Source organism: Pan troglodytes, chromosome 4 (assembly GCF_028858775.2).
Source record: "Pan troglodytes isolate AG18354 chromosome 4, NHGRI_mPanTro3-v2.0_pri, whole genome shotgun sequence".
Taxonomy (NCBI): Eukaryota; Metazoa; Chordata; class Mammalia; order Primates; family Hominidae; genus Pan; species Pan troglodytes.
This window is the reverse complement of record NC_072402.2, coordinates 68,461,492-68,478,636: the sequence shown is the minus strand read 5'-3', so window position 1 is coordinate 68,478,636 and position 17,145 is coordinate 68,461,492. Positions and strand designations below refer to the sequence as shown.

Here is a 17,145-nt window from a genome sequence, read left to right as displayed (position 1 = left end):
CACAGACTGGATGGATTGAACAACAGAAATTTATTACCTCACAGTTTTGAGGGCTAGAAGTCTGAAATCAAGGTGTTGGCACAGTTGGTTCTTCCTGAGGGAGAATCTGTGCCACACCTCTCTCCCAGTTTCTGGTGGTTTACTGGCAAGCTTTGGTGTTCCTGGGCTTGAAGACTCACCCTAATCTCTGCCTTCATGTTCACCTGGTGTTCTTGCTACAGACTGAATGTTTGTCTCCCCAAAATTTCTATGTTGAAACCGAATCCCCAATGCCATGGTAGTAAGAGGTGGAGGGGGCCTTCGGAGGTGATTAGGTGATGAGAGGAGAGCCTTCTTAAATTAGATTAGTGCCTTTATAATGGAGATCCTGGAAGCCTCCTCCTCCCTTCTGTCATCTGAGGATACAGTGAGAAGGCAGTCATCTATGAACCAGGAAGCAGGTTCTTACCAGAATTCAGCCAAGCTGGCACCCTGGTCTCAGACTTCCAGAATTATAAGAAATAAATTTCTATTGTTTATAAAAACCACTATATTTATAATAATATTGTTATAGCAGCTTGAATGGACTAAGACAGTTCTACCTGTGTGCAAGCATCTAAATTTCCCCTTTTCATAAAGATTACAGGTCAGATTAGAGTCACATTAGAGGTCCACCCTATTCTAGCCTGATCTCATATTAACTAATTGCATCTGCATCGACCCTGTTTCTAAATAAAGCCGCTTTGGAAGGTACTGGGAATTAGGACTTCAACCCATAATAGTCCTTATGTTTAGTTTTTTTCCAATACTAGGTTTAATTAATTTAAATGATTAGGGATAATTAATTTTATCATGAGAGAATACTTATATGTGTGGAGAGAAACAGAAATGTTTAAAAATGTGGAGAATGTAACAATACTTCCAGGTTCTGAATACTAATTGCCTCCAACAATCTCTACGAACATTACTATGGAGTCTACTCACTTGAAGCAGCTGAAGTAGATGATTTGTCTAAATAAAGTCTATCATTTTCTTGTGAGTCTAATAAGGGAATACATATCACATAGCTGTTTAATATAACCTGGCATTGAAAATGAGGAGAAAGAGAAAGATAAGCTAATTGTTGCAGTTGAAATGTACTGATTTGACTATTTCTTAGGAGATACTGGAGGATGAAATGCAGAACTTTATAAGATGAGGAGAAATGATTGCTTACACTGACTTGAAAATAGCATTTAGTTTCATGTTTTGCTGCATGAGTATAAACACCAATTGTAAAATGCATTTCATGCCCAGTATCTGATTTGTCAGGAAAGCAAATAAGATATTGTTTGTATCTTTACTTACATGCATACCATCTTTCAGTGTTTCTCTTTTGTTTTCCTCAGTGGGAAAGCCCCCTAAAACAGATATTTTTCTTGTAACATTTTATAGGTATTGACTTAAACACCATTGATATCTGAACATATTGATTATGTCACTGAAAAAAATGGCTATCAAGACATTTAGTGTTTATATACCTGATGTTAAAATCTTTTTAATGCTGAGTTGATTCGACTAGTGACCCCAACCCTAATACTTCTTGTAACCATAAAAAGCAGTCTTTTAAAAATTGTAATACCTCATGAAACACTGGTTTTAATTTACTTCTCCTTGAAAGACCTCGCTGGGAATATTTGCATTGTCAGCAGCTTAAATTGACCACAGAGATAATAACTAAATAATTTAGAAAACCGTAAGATGATTTAGGCATTTAAGATGTGTATAAGGTAATTAAAACCAAACTTTCGGAGGGGTAAGACCTCACTGTAGTTGGTTATTCTATAGCTGGGGTCACTGCCTAAGTTGTATGAAGGCATATGTTCAATTTACAGTTGTAATGAGGAGCATGGGGTGTTTTGATCCTTCATTTGCTGTGCTGATCTCTAGAGGATGCAATTGCCTGTATTAAACAATGAACATGGACTCTTTTGTGGCGGATAATAAAAATGTGTAAGATAATACATGCCACGTGCATGTATGTTTGGCATGTGGCTTTTCTCTCTTTATGGAATTGTTGCCCTTTGTTGCTATCATGGAACAGGCTCATGGAAATGTTCATTATTAGCCACTTAGGAACAAGACCAATTCGTTTGACCTCATTAGTTTGATCATGATTATTCCATTTTAACAAATACATGGTATTTATGAAGGTATTTTCCAAAGATTATTCACTTGCAAGGGCATTTTGTGTTTTATTTTACTATTCTGCAAAAAGATAAATAGATAAAGTTTAGGTGATAAAGTTTTCTTTTGTCACATGTTGAATGTAGTAAAAGACAAAGCAGGTTTTTTCTATTTTCTTTTTTATTTTACACTTAAACAATGAATGACATCAGGGTTTCAGATTTTTTCTATATGTCGATACACTTGAAAATACTAGCACATACTCCTGGGATAAACTGAAAGAAACATTTATAACATCATATTGTGATACAGGTTGAAGTAGAAGGACCAGCTTTTTATTCAGTGAAAACTTGCATTCATCCCAATATAAAGTTTGCAAAACCACAGTGAGCCTAGCTATATCCAGGGCCCTACTCTTGGCTTAAAACAAAACAATGCAAAAGTAATCTTTCAATAGTAAAGAACATATGAAAGAGAATGATCTTAAAACCTCTCTAATTTGGACAAACAGGTGAAGAATAATTGGAATTGGTGGGAAATATAGGAATAGAAAATGCTTTTATGTCACAGCTTCATTTAATAAGATGTAGCAAACAACCATTTGGTTTTTGCACCTGCAGCACTGCTGTCTCCTTGGTGTACTCTTCTTCACTAGTTGCGGTTGTGTGGGCTGCCAAAATCTTCACCTTGCCTCTCTGTGGTCATGTCACTGAAGATTGGTCAATCACAATTCCCAAATCTCTTATACTGATTGGTCTAGAGGTTGGTATGTTATCCAAACCTGGCCAATAAGAGTTATATCTAGGATGTTTACCTTTTTGGATCTTGTAGTAAAGGAGTTTGGGGTTTGGGGTTTTGGAGTAGGAAAGAAGTAGACTAGAAGCAATCTGGCCTAACCAAATAAAACCAATGAAGGGTAAGAGAAAATGAATGTCTGAGAAGAAGCAGATCTTCATTACTACATTTCTAAGTACTCATAGAACTCAGAGTTCCTTTTTCTCCTGAGCATCCTTCAAAGATATTCCTCTTCCTTTTTATTTTTTTTTCAGTTTAAGTTGGAAAAGTCCTGCTTCATGAAATAAATAAGAACTCTTAATCAATATGTTATCTGTTTGCATGTATATGTCCCACTTCTTATGTACTAGACATCTTCTCTTAAATATTTTAAGCTACATATATAACTTTATTTAGACAAAGTCTGGACCAGCTGAACCCTTCAGTAATATGAAAAAGGTAAATTTTACTTCACTGAATAATCACAAACCTTGAATTGGCAGCATCCAAATTATTAGAACTGTGCAGCATTAATGCTGATCTATATAAATTGGGTTCATAAACTTGCTTGGGCCCTGGAAGCAACTTGCATTATTATGTATTTTTTCTCTCTAATTTTCAAATCAAATTCATTGGTCATTCATCCCCTTGAAATCAGATTCTGCAGCCACCTGGCTTTCCTCCAAAAGTCTTCCATTGTTTCATAAGCCATCCTCGTTTCCAATTCATTTTTCTTTATCCACTGTGTAAATTAGGTGGACCTGAATATTTAGAAAAGATTGAAAGCATTTGGTTGTTATTAGAGTAAAGATAGCTAACTCACACATGTGAAACATTAGAGAAAACTTACAAATGTTTGAGTAATTTTTTTTTCTGTTGTTGTTGTTTGGGGCTGTGGGGCATTTAACCACATCCTGCCATGCACACACTTGAGCTTCTCTCTTTATTACCAGGTAGAGTTTCTGACTAATAAAACAAACAAGGACAATATTTTAATTTTCTTTTCCCAACATTTTTATTGTTTTTATTTAAATGTAACATACTATACACTGTTCAGCCTTTTGCGAGTTAGGAGGAGGGAGTGATTCTATATCTTTATGAGGAGTGTTCTCAGAACCAAAACTCAAATGGACACATATTTGTGGCTGATGCACTTTAACTTTGTGGGCCTGGGACCATACTCCTACAGAGGCAGATCTCTCAATATCTCCATTTTTTTTTTTTTTTCAAATCTACAACATTCAGGGCTGAAACTGCTTTTTTTTTTTCTTCAGTAGTTGCAAAAGGGACCAGAATTCTATTTCCATTTCAAGCAAATATGCCACTTTTAAATGCAAGAGAATGTCATTACTCCTTACCAAACAATCTTTCTTTCTCTCTCCTTCCTTCCCTCCCTTCTTTCCTTCCTTCCTTCTTTCCTTGCTTCCTTCCTTCCTTCCTTCCTGTCTTTCTGTCTTTTCTTTCTTTTCTCTTTTCTCTCTTTCCTTTCTTTCTGGCTCTTTTTCACCCAGGCTGGAGTGCAATGGCAAGATTATAGCTCACTGCAGCCTCAAACTCCTGGGCCCAAGAGATCCTTCCGTTTCAGCCTCCTGAGTAGTTGGGACCACAGGTATATGCCACCACGCATGGCTACATTTGTTTTGTTTTGTTTTGTTTAAGAGAAGGATGTCTCACTAGGTTTCTCAGGCCTGTCTAGAACTCCTGGACTCAAGCCATCTTCCCACAGTCTCCCAAACTGCTGGGATTACAGGTGTGAGCTACTGCACCAGGCAGGTTTTTTGTCTTTCTGTGAGGGAAATGTGGGAGAGACAGGGAGATGTTTTCTATTTTTGGCCTCTGCAAGTTTTAATATATTTCGCTAGAAGCCGTTTTAGTGTCTTGAGTACTATAATGATGACTGTTTACACATAGTCTCTTTAGTAATCTAAATGTCTGTGTGAAATAAGAATCCAGTTTGTGCCCTGTTTGCTGTTACTGTGGTCATCCAATGTGTATTTGTCTTACCAAACATTTAATTTTGGTTGTGGGTGGTCTATGTTTATGTGTCAGGTGCAATTATTATTTTCAAATAAAGGAAAAATAGATACCTAGTTTTGATAGGAATGCATTACATTATAGCTCACAGACTGAGTTACCAATTAAATTTTAACATCCAGATTCCAACCACAAAAATTAAACATTTTTATAATCTCATTTGCCAAAAAGCAAGTTGGAAGCAAAGTATGATGAAATGCAATTTAAACTATAAGCCAAAAGACAGTGCCTTAAATGTGTTTCTTCTGAAATACAATTTTTTTGAAGAATGGGAAAAATATGACCTTTTATGGGATTATACAAAAAATTTCTTAATAAAGCAATTTTTAAAAATAACAGATTAACTGGAAGTGCTGGTTAAGTATTGACACAAATAAGTTTGTTGGAGAATCACAGAACGCCAGCATTTCCAAAGGTTAAACTTCAGTAAGACACATTTAGTGAGTCTTTTTTTTGTACCAAAATACTGTGTCCAAACAATAAAACGCTTTTTCAAAACAAGAAATATGAAGATAAAACTGCAGCATCAATATACTATTATAGTTATTGCTTAAAAGTATTTAGAACAAATAGTATTTTTCTACATTTTTAAAATCACTACAGACACTGCAAATAAGGCTTATGTATTTATTTAGTGGAATACAATGTGATGATGATTGGTAAACTCTTATGTACTCTTTTCTATACCTGCTCTAACAAAATGAATTTTGATATGGTTACATTATGGAACCTTGTAAAGCTCTTTAAATTTATAGAAAACAAGTTTTATTTGGTTTTGTAAAGACTAGATCATACAGCTAGAACAGGTTTTTGTATATGGTTACACATATACCAGTATATATTTGATTTGCTCAGTTTAAGCCCCTGGGAGAGTTGCGCTTCATACCAAATTCTTTGATAGTTCCTTTGGGAAAGATGCATTATGTGGAATTTACAGAGGGTTTTTAGAGATGTGGACAGCCTCTTTACCGCCATGACATTTGGCAAGAAATCATGAGTAAATAATGAGGCTAGGCTATTTAAATGTATTTAGCAATTAATTTTCCTTTTTTTAGTATATTCTTGGAGGCAAACTGATGTATTGAAAGAGAAGAATTTGGCCTTCTGGTCTATTTCTTGAGTCAGGAAGCCTCGAGAGTAATATATGTTTTCAAATGATAGCAGACATCTCTCGCTCAAGCCATGGCACAGCATTGCCATATTTATTGTTGATGGTTATTAATGCAGAAGTGCAAATTAAGTCAACTGATAGCACACGGGCACTCATACTGCTTCCCTAATCCCAACTCCTATTTTTGAAGTGTTCGCCAAGTTTTAAAAACACTTTGTCGTGAACATGCATGTGGTGTGCTGAATAAAAAGAAAAGATAAATCAGAAGACAGCTGCTGAGATACTCTTTAAAACCCCAAAAGATATTTAACATCCTATTAAATAAATAACTTAGAAAGAAATAGAAAGGGATGAAGGCAGAATGCACAAGCATACCATACTATTTGTATTGTTAGAACAGTTTCACACTAACATGTTTATATTTTTAAATTCTATTCAATTATTCCATGAGACCACATCCAGAACTCCTTTGGTTGTGCATATGATATGACCCAAGTGCTTTCCAGTAAATGCTTGCATGTATTACTGTTCATTGATTCATTAGGCTTGAATGAGCAATGAAGTCTTTGATATGAGTTCGTATTCCATAAATAACTTTCCCGAAGATCGTTCTTTCAACAGATTGTTCTATGTCCTTTAAGTTCTATCTCAGAGGTTTAAAAACAAAAACTTGACAACAACAACAAAAAACCCAGCCACAATGTTTTTCACTTGGGAATAACTTCTATCCCATTCAATCTGCCTATATCTTGATTATAAGACATGACACAGAACTAATTAAAAGAACATCATATGTCAGCAGTGAATACAAAAACCTTCAAAGGCTGGCTTTCTTTTAAGCAAGCAGACATCTGCAACGTGTCTTTGCCTTTCAATCTACTGTCTTCATGAAGAATATCCACTATTCTTGGCAAAAGAGCCATTGGTTCTACTGCATCCACAAACATTGCCTTCCTCTATGAGTGTACCACCATTGGAAGAAAGTGAGCAGAGGTGTTTTTCCTTCGTGTTTTCTGTCCTCTCCTTGGAGCTCCTTTTCCATTCAATGCCACATACATTTGCCTCCCATTATGCTGCCAGTTAAATGATGCATAGGTATTGTATCCATTTTCCTCTATCCTCTCCTTCAGCTTACAGTCATTGTTAAATTCTTTCTGCAAAGGAAAAACAGAATCTTTTATTCCTATGGTGATTGTACTTGATTTCATTTGATACAAGCCATCCAGAGAACTCCAGTCCAAGGATTCTGTTTGTAGTTGCCATTTGTACCTAAGTTGTGCACTTAATACATAACGTCAACAATAGAAAAGTAAATCTCAGAACCACAAAACACATTCTGTTTGAAAGCACATGATACATTTTAATTGATCATCATAGCCACTTTTTGAAAGCCCTTTTAAAAAGCTGATGTGCTTTGAATATTATATGGTTTAAGTGCCTAGAGTGATTGTCAAGAAGTAGACATCCCACTAACAATATTTGTGATGAGTCAGTAATAAAGAATAGTGTTATAATGCTTCTTTTACAGTAATAACCAGGGGCCCCATGGGAAAAAATAGAACTGAAGGAAAGATATGGGCTTGTCAAGTTTGCAAACTTTACCTACAAATCCATAATAAATACACACACACATTCATAAGAAAGCAGAGCTTATAGCAAAACCACAATAGTTCTGCATAACCAAAAGGAGGGGATGTCTTTCTTCCAAATATCAAATTTCTTAATTTAATGAAATTATTTTCAATATTCTATAGCTTGGAATTTTGACAGATTTTGCTCGTGAACTCTAGGGATTGAAAACTAGGACATGGAATTCCTCGTTTTGTGAACTACTATGTTGAAGAAATTATGAGCATGGTGAATAGCAATGCCTACATTGTATCTTAAGGACTTGGATCCTGGGAAGTTCCATCCCATAGCCATAAAGCTTTGGTTTTGTTCAGGAGGCCAATTGGATTTAAGGAGACATTCCTGGACAAGGCTTCGCTCTCACACACTCCACAAATCCAGGTTCTTACTCTGGAGTTAATAACAAAGAGGAAGTAGCCCAATGATCTCAAGACTCTGGCTTTAGAAGTAGCCTCCGCAGTGCCTCACGCCTGTAATCCCAGCACTTTGGGAGGCTGAGGCAGGCGAATCACAAGGTCAGGAGTTCAAGACCAGCCTGGCCAACATGGTGAAACCCCGTCTACACTAAAAATAGAAAAAATTAGCCGGGCGTATTGGCGGGCGCCTGTAATCTCAGCTACTCGGCAGGCTGAGGCAGGAGAGTAGTTTGAAGCTGGGATGCAGAGGTTGCAGTGAGCCGAGATCATTCCACTGCACTGCAGCCTGGGCAACAGAACGAGACTCCGTCTCAAAACAAAACAAAACAAAACAAAAACAAACAGAAAAAGAGAAGTAGCTTCTTTTCTTATACTCAAACTAAAGTAGTTAAGAAGCTAAGGAATTGGAGCACTTGCCCTCTGGTTCTATCTTCTTCATCCAAAGCAAGGGCCCCGTGGGCATAGTTCAGTTGAGGACTGTACTTGGCAGTTTCTCTCACCTTGAGACTTTTTGAAATTTCTACAAAATTCCAAGTTCCTGAAAATGTATATGTTTATATACCTAGGTGTCTGTAGGATTTATCACAGTTTAGAACATTATCAGAACCATAAGAAGCAGATGTATTCTATGTTAATGCTACCAGCTCAAGTTATCTGTCCTGAAATTTTTTAGTCTTAAATGCTTCTCTTCTATAAAGTAATATTTAAATATAACATTCAAATGATGATTTAACTGGCTGAAAGTAAGAAGGAAAGGTAAATTATTTAAGGTAAGGATTTTGATAAAACAAAAATAATTCTGTATTTGAAAGGAATATAAATCCTTAGTGTGGATTTACTTTTATTCTCTTTATCTCAGTCTGTCTAAAACTATATACTTTTCAAAGCAGAGTAATTTTTAAAATATGGATAATTATGTTCATTTCAATCAATAAATGGGGTACAGTTTAGAGACTAATGAAGGACTGAGATTGTTTGAGGTGATTTCATATTTCAGATGAAGCTAGGTATAGAAAAGTGGGAGCCTATGCTTAATGTTAAATTTCCTCCCCAAAATTAATTTATAGAGTAATGTTTCTTAAATTGAAGTGCACATGTATCAGCCTTTTTATTTCAGATGTTTTAAATATTTGGGCCAAAGTTACCAAATCTCTAGAGAAGGGGCCTCGAAATATATGTTGTTGACAGGATCTAAGCAAATCATAAGCAGTTATGTATAAAAAGAAAATTCAGGCTACAGCAAGGTCTCAAAAGCAGGGTTCGGGAAGTTTTTTTTAAAAGAAGTTTGGATTTTTTCCAGCTACCTGAAAATTTTCTTTGGTCCTTAAATCATGCTCTATGAAGACCTATTCTATTTAATTCAGTTTTATACTTTATTTACTGAATCCCATCAGTCAGGAGAAAACTCAAAATACAATAGATAAATTGCTTAGAGAATGGATAATGAAAATATAAGAAAGGTATACAGTTTCCAAAAAGGAATAGAGGAAGATAATTCAAGAGAATAGATATAAAACTGGTTTAATCAGTCAGTCTGAATCTTTGCCCAAGTCAGATTTTTAGGAGGGCTTACGGAATCGATGGATACTGTATGAAACAAAAAAATGAAGGTAGGAATTACAAGAGTTGTCACCTAATATACAGAATTATATTAGATATGCACTTATAAATTTTGATGTTAGTTCTATTCCACTCTGAGCAGAATATTGAACTTGAATAAATTTTTCGTTTAAAATTTGAACAAACCATAATTTTTCATTATTCCTAGTAGAAATGTAAAGTTACACAAAAAAGAATGTTATGGTTAGAGAATGAGTTTCTTTCTGAGACACGCTGGAAGTGGAAAGTATGTTCTTTAATTGGCTGAGCTTCTACGAGAGGTTAGGTTTATGCAGTGTATAACTGTGCTCTGTACGGTTCTAAGTGCTGAACAAATAGTGGGGGACAAGACTGACCTCACTCTCTCCAAGGTCACAATCTATTGGGAGAAGACAGTGAACAACAAACACATTAATGAGAGAAATCTCAGATAAGTGCCACTGCAGATAATAGAAAGCCACCGGACTCTACTTTAAATAAATAATTCGAATGAAATAATTCACAGAGCTTAGAGCTCAAGATGAAGCATAAGCACAGTCCATGAGCTGTGTTGGGGCAGAAGAAAAAAAGAGGAGAAATGTGAAGAAAAGTATTAAATATTTTTATGTCAGAGTTTATTTGAAAGTTATCCATTTCTCCTTGATGTCATGTTTTTAAATAAGTATATTTTATCAATTAAAAGTATTTAAAATCTTTTATATTCATTAAAATTATTTACATTTTCTTCCTTAATCTAAATTAGTGTTAGCTGGCTCTAGGACGTTGGGTCTAGACTAAGTATGTGTGTTGTTATCTCTTCAAAGAATATGTACCTGGTTCTCTTCCCCAATAATTCTGATATAGTAGATCAAGGAAGAACCTGGACATGTTTAATGAAAACATTAAACATGCCTCAAAAGAGATTATGATGTGAACCCCTAAATGGAACCACTTTTTATAATGGTCTGTTATTCCTCTGGGTTCATTAGGGGAGCAATGGTAATGGAGAAATTTTACTAAAATTCCTCTGACCCCCATGCAAAAAAAAAGCATTTGCCCTAGTCCCAGGGACCAACTCAAAGCATGCCTGACTCCCCAGTTAAAAGTGGACCTGATATTAGTAAAATATAAGGCTACTCTACATCCAGACCAGCGGTTCTCAAATTGTGGTTACTGCACCAGCAGCATCAGGAACACCTGGGACCATGTGAGAAATGGAAATTGAACCGCACCACAGACTTATTGAATCAGAAAATATGGCTGTGGATCCCATTATTCTGTCTTTTAATAAGCCCTTCCACTGATTCTGATGCATACTCAAGTTTAAGAGCTGCTGGTTCTAAATGGTCACTAAATGGTTCTAAATGGTTCTCTCAGCCTTATGCTAATCAACAAAGTAAGTTTATTTACAAATTTAAAGTGAAATTCCTTTTTGATTACATAAAAATGTAAAAATGACACAGGATCTGTTTACAAAAGTAAAAATTATTTAAAAGATTTGTGTCACAGGTTTTATTTCTGGCCATATATAATATTACATGTCCTCCAAAAAATTAAATTAAAATTCTTCCAAGTTTATAGTTGCCTTCAATACACTCCCCTTCAGTAGAATCCAGAGAAAAAAATGAAATTCAGTTAGCATCCCCTTGATCTATCTCTGGGAGGGACACAATAAGATGGATCCACATGCACAAACTAATATACTCCTGTCATCATTCAAATGACAGCTAAGAGATTGAAACCTAGTTCCCAACTTTATTATAGGGCTGCTTTGCTATAGCTGATCCTTTCATACATGTAACAACCAATCATGCTGTAATTCTTTCATATTTGTTAACATTTCCCCTAAATATATTATAAATTATTTGAAGTCAAGGCCCATTTCTATACTTCTTTCTTATGCATCTTTGATATGTCAAACAATATCTGGCATATAGTAGATGTTGATATGATTGATTGATGCGTTTTTTTCTAAGGACTTGAGCAGGATAAATTGTCTCACTGCTTGTAATTTAATTATTATTACAATTGCAATTATAAAACAACTATTTGGCATTTTAAGTGAGATCTTAAATTTCTAAGAAATTGGTTTAAAAGAGTTTGATCCAAGATTGCAGAAGTGGTATTCCAAATACTTAACACCTGGTATGGAATATAGGCATGGATGTGCCCAAAGCACTGCAGGGATACCTGCTCCACAAGGACCCTATTGCAAATAATATTTGCCACATATATATATGATTTTGAGGCATAATTTGAATTAAAGGTTATTGTCTAGGTAAATAAAATTCTAGAGTTGATTGAACAACAAGCAAAATGGTGTTTCTTGACACATTTCCCCATTTCAGATTTTAACAAAATGCAAAACATCTGAGCCCTTATTTCATCTTCAGCCGTAACACATATATAATACATGGGTTTCTACTCAATTCAAGATCTTTGTTTTTAGTGTTTTTTCTCCAAGTTGTCTTCATTTTCCGTGCCAATCTGACCGGATGCTTCCGTGAGAGCCTGACTTGGTTAGCAGTTTAGAACATTCACAGACAAATGCCAGCAGCAGCCTGTGTGGTAGACTAATGGGTGAACAACAGAGGAGATTACAGAATTGGAAGAGCTGCTTTGCCAACCCTTGAAACAGTGGTGACTAACCCACTGTGGCTCTATTTACTAGCAATAGAAGGATAACAAAGCTATTCGGTGTCTGGAGGAAACATTCCAAAACTATGGTGATGGTTTACTGGAGTGGATTTGAAAACAAAAGCAGAATACTTACTGAGCCATAGAGTTTCCCCTTCTTGTTCATGGCTAAGTAATAGTTGCTGTTAATGGCTTTGACGGCAACAACTCCGATTTCTACTGATGTTATCTCCAGGATGCCTAAAACATACAATTTTAAAAGGCTAAATAAAGAATCCTAAATATATTTGGAAGAAAAGTAAAATCAAAAGAAACTATTGAGTTGTTTTTTGTGTGGTTCTAAAAACAAAAGGCACAAAACATTGGTAAACAAACAAGCAAACAAGCAAATCTTTCTCATTGTGTCTTAAAGCCCGGCAAGTATTTCCAGCAAATATATAGAAAAAAGTAATAAGGCTTTAAAAGAATTCCCCTTCATTTTACTCTGAGCATACATATAAAATATTGTTTTAATTAAAATGCTTCCTTTGCTAACTCTGCATTTTCAACCCTATAAATATTGAAACAACTCCACTCATCTTAGCCTAGATTTCAAAATAACTTATCAGAGCCCATATCTGTACTATGGTATTAAATTAAATCTGTAGCACATGTCAATAATATGCCAGATTACCTCAATCTCTAAAAACAGTGATAAACTATTTCTTCTTGGTAGGATATAGATAATCTAAATCTCTTGGCTACATTTAACTGATAGATTCATTTTTAGCAAATGTGTTGACATTCTGAGATACAGGGAGACTAATCCCAACATCTGCACTGTCCCTGAAATAGCAGAATTACTGCTCTGTGTTGGGGGAAAATCCATAAACATGGATTTTTAAGGTTTTTTTTTTCCCTAGGAAAAATGGAAAATCGAGGGAAGTAGTAAGAGGTAGACAAGAGCTCCTTTTCCCCTTATACACAAGTTTCGATTGCTGCATCTAAAGATAATTTTCTCGGAAAAGTTTGTAGATCACAATAGGGAAGTCAGTTTATCGTCTACTCAAAGTGCCCACCCATTTTAGTTTAAGAAGACCTAGAGAACTAAAACTACTTATTTCATAACTCTCAGCAGTTTGTTCAGGGTAGACAAGTAGCATCGTGATTAGCATGTGGCCTCTGGAGCCAAAATGTCTGGGTTCAACTCCTGGCTCTGCATTTATTAGTGAATTACCATAGGAGAAGTCACTGAAGTGTCCCATGACTCAATTTTATTTGCAAAATGGGCAACATAATAGTACCTCCCTCATAATTTTGTTGTGAATATTAAATGAGATAGTACCTATAAAATTATTAGAATTTGCCTGGAGCTTAGTATCTTCTTAATTATCATTAGAGGGTAGTTTTTCTCCAACAGTGCTAGATTTTGGAAATTCTTCAATGGGCTATGTAAATCCTGAACACTACATACAAATTCCCATTGGCTTAATACATGAAATCTGAAAGTTGAGCATATTATCACTTGTCATGTATCATGAGAAACACCATCCCCAATGCAGTCTACAGATTATATGTTTTCACTCTTCCCATAGAGGTAGAGTGGCTTAGCTTATTCTCGAGAGATGAATACCTTCTTTCCTATTCCTTCACAGGTTAGCCTTATGGAGGCCAATAGAAATGCTTGAGTTTCCCCTGTTGCCAAGTTGACATAACCAGAGACTTTGCCAAGACTACATGTCAGAGACCCTTCTGTCCATGTATCTGTAGGAAGTCTCTGACCTAACACAGCACTCCTTTTCATCAAAAGAGATATATCTCACTCTATTTGCAAGCCAAAACCAAGGAAAGATTGTGAAGGATGAAGGAGACATTATTTGTGTTTTTTTACATCCATTTCCCTTATGCTGGTAGTTTCCCTAAGGTACACACACACACACACACACGCACATTTATTTGCATATTCTGAAAAATATTTTCTTAATTCACACAATAGCCCTCTAAGGATACTGTTTTTAGTCTCGATTACAAATATAAAAACGGAAGATACTTAGGTTATTTAACTCACACACACACAGGTGGTAAGGTGATAAAGGTCGGTAATAATGGATGTTAACACTTAAGCCTCTGACTTTTAGACTCTATTGCTCCCCATCTCTGACTACTTTGCCTCTCCATCACATCTTCCTCCTCTTTCCCATTCCTACAAGGGAACCCTGTTGCAAACCATCTGACAAAATGACTCATCAAGATAATTTTCTTTAATGACTTAATGTGCTGTTCCTCCCAAGGATGATGGCATGCCATAGAGGATAACGTCTGAATCTTAGAGAACAAAATCTAACATACTTTATTTATGTCATAAGCAGAAGATACAGAGCAGAGCAGGAGGTAGAATACAGGGGCAAAAGATTAGGCAGCTGCTTACATTGTCTGGCCAAAAGACAAGAAAGTACTGTCAGTAAACTGCAAGATATTCTCTTATGTATACTTTTGAAACTGAAAATTAATAGAACAAAGAGGAATGAAGGATGATTTTAAGCAAAAAATAAACCAATATTTGTGAAGGTGCATGCAACGTCCTGGGATTAAACTATACTAACAGACTGAGCTATAGTAATAGTATAAGATATAACTGAATTTTTGACCCGTTATTTCTGAGGATGAACTGCAAGTGGTATTGTAGATTATATTTAGCTTAGATACCCCTTTGTTTCTTTCTGCTTTACCTGAAATGGGAGCGCAATATTCAAAGACTCAATCAACCATTTTTTTTTCCACTTTGCAACTACTTTAGGCAAGCTTAAAAAGGTTTAGCTATCATTTTTTATATTATTACTTAGTTATTGTTTCAAAATAGAGGGAAGACATAGGTGATTTAAAATCCTTTTGAATTTTGAAAATAATTTTTGGACGCAGCGTATGGTCAGGTAAGTTATAATTTGATCACCTTGTGAGTAATGGACAATGACTGCACCTATTATAAACATCTGTGAATGTGAAAGGGGAGTTCTGAAGGACTGAAGCCTAGAGGACTTCTTTACTTTTTGTAAGGAATCACTCCAGTTTTTCTGTTCTTTGGTGAGGATGATCAAGTTTGCCTATCAAATTATTTTTGGAAAGGAGCTCCAGAATTTCGTTTGAGGATTGTTGGATCAGTAGCTTATAGTTCTATATGTGTATATTTTGAAGCAAAACTAAATGCCAGTTAAAAGAGCCTCCTGGAGGAAAGTGAGTTAAGGGCATACTGGATCTCCCCGTGTTTCTTACAAGTTTATGACTCTACAATTACCTTAACATTAAAAGCTATAAAAAAAGGTTTTTTTTTTTTACTCAAAGAAACACCTGAAAATTATATTATTAATGAAAGGACACATGAATTATATTTCCCATTCATGTAAAACAGATATTTTGTAAATTTATAGGCATATTCTTGTAGTGAAATTCTATTATTTATATTAAGTTGTAACTATATTAGTTTTTATGTCCCTTAAAACATGAATAGCCCAGGTAGTATTGTGAATCTATTTAAGGGTCTTTGGACAATTTAGTTCAATCACTTAGGAAGACCTAGGAGGAGAAGGGTACGCTTTTAGAAAATGAAAATATAAAGTCAAATACGTAATGGCTTTTCTATTGATAAGTCTATGTACTATTGGGAATAAAAGACAAACACAGATAATTACAATAAAACATGTTACATGGCAGTAAGTGATGACTTAAGATGATGACAAGGGGACTATGGGGCAAAGGTAAAGGCAGGTCATACTGGCTGGGGTTCCACAATCAAATTATTGTTGGAGATGAGACCTGAACTGAGTCATGAAGGTTAAGAAGTGTCCAGGGGAAGGCTGGGAAGGGTGGGAAGGCAAGAGCAAATTATTAAGGTAAAACAGTATGGTGTTTTCAAATATCATAAGAGGTTTGATTTACCAACTGGAGTACAAGGAACAAGTCAGGAAGCTGAGAAAAGTGAAGTTGGGAGATAATGAGACTCAGTTTAGTAAACATCTTGTGCAGATTCTAAGAATTTTGGCAACTAGGAAGGATTTTGTCTACAAATATAAAATTGTTTAAAGAATACATTAGAAATAAAGTAATATTTAGAAAATTTCTTCAGTAAATAGTAGCAATCTATAAAGCTTATTTTAGATTATATTTAAAATCTTAAAAAATAAAGTTTGATAGTCAACATTACAAAAGCGATTATGACAAAAATCAGTTCATATTACTTTGCGAATGTTCCCTCATGATGCATCATCACCTTAGTAATGGAGAAAATTTTGTGACTTGATAATCTCTGAGTGGAAATAACTTAGAAGTCACAATTTTCGTGTAAATGCATTTTTTTCTTTTAATACTCATATATATAATTGTTTGGGCTGGTAATGTTTTGATGAGTGACTAAATAGTTAATCTGAGAAGGTGGCCATTCACAAGCATCTTTCCCAGCTGCTGCTTCTCATTCTTCTCCAGAAGAGGAGCATCTGACCTATTGTCCCCCTAGCAATCATGTTGGACAAAGGCTTCTTCTGTTTTGGTGCTATTAGAATGAAAAAGCTATTGGTCTGGAGGGTAAGTTTCTCACTAAATATTTTTCCATAAACACAACAGGAGAAAGTATATGGCAAATAAAACTTGTATTTAATAGAATGGATATAGACAAGGAAAACTAGATGTGAAAAATAAGTGCAAAATCCTTCTATCCACTCCTAGATAAATAGAACATAAATATACAATGGAATTCTATAGACCGAGTAAATTAATTCAGCTAATGTGTATTAAGCACCAGTGTGCAGGGTAGGTGTTAGCTCTCATTCTGAAGGTTACAAAGGCAAACAA

The 17,145-nt window shown here is 35.2% G+C and overlaps 1 protein-coding gene across 1 annotated transcript in view; it reads right to left on the bottom strand.

Annotated features, from left to right (window-relative positions):
* Nucleotides 1-2,175: 2,175 nt before the first annotated feature.
* FGF10 (fibroblast growth factor 10) overlaps nt 2,176-17,145 on the bottom strand; it is an 89,040-nt gene continuing 74,070 nt past the window's right edge. Inside the window, exons 2-3 of the mRNA XM_526931.8 lie at nt 12,461-12,564; nt 2,176-7,218 (exon numbers count right to left, since the gene is read on the bottom strand). Coding sequence (XP_526931.2) covers nt 7,021-7,218; nt 12,461-12,564 — 302 coding nt within the window. The 3' untranslated portion in view covers nt 2,176-7,020. The remainder of the gene's footprint in view (nt 7,219-12,460; nt 12,565-17,145) is intronic.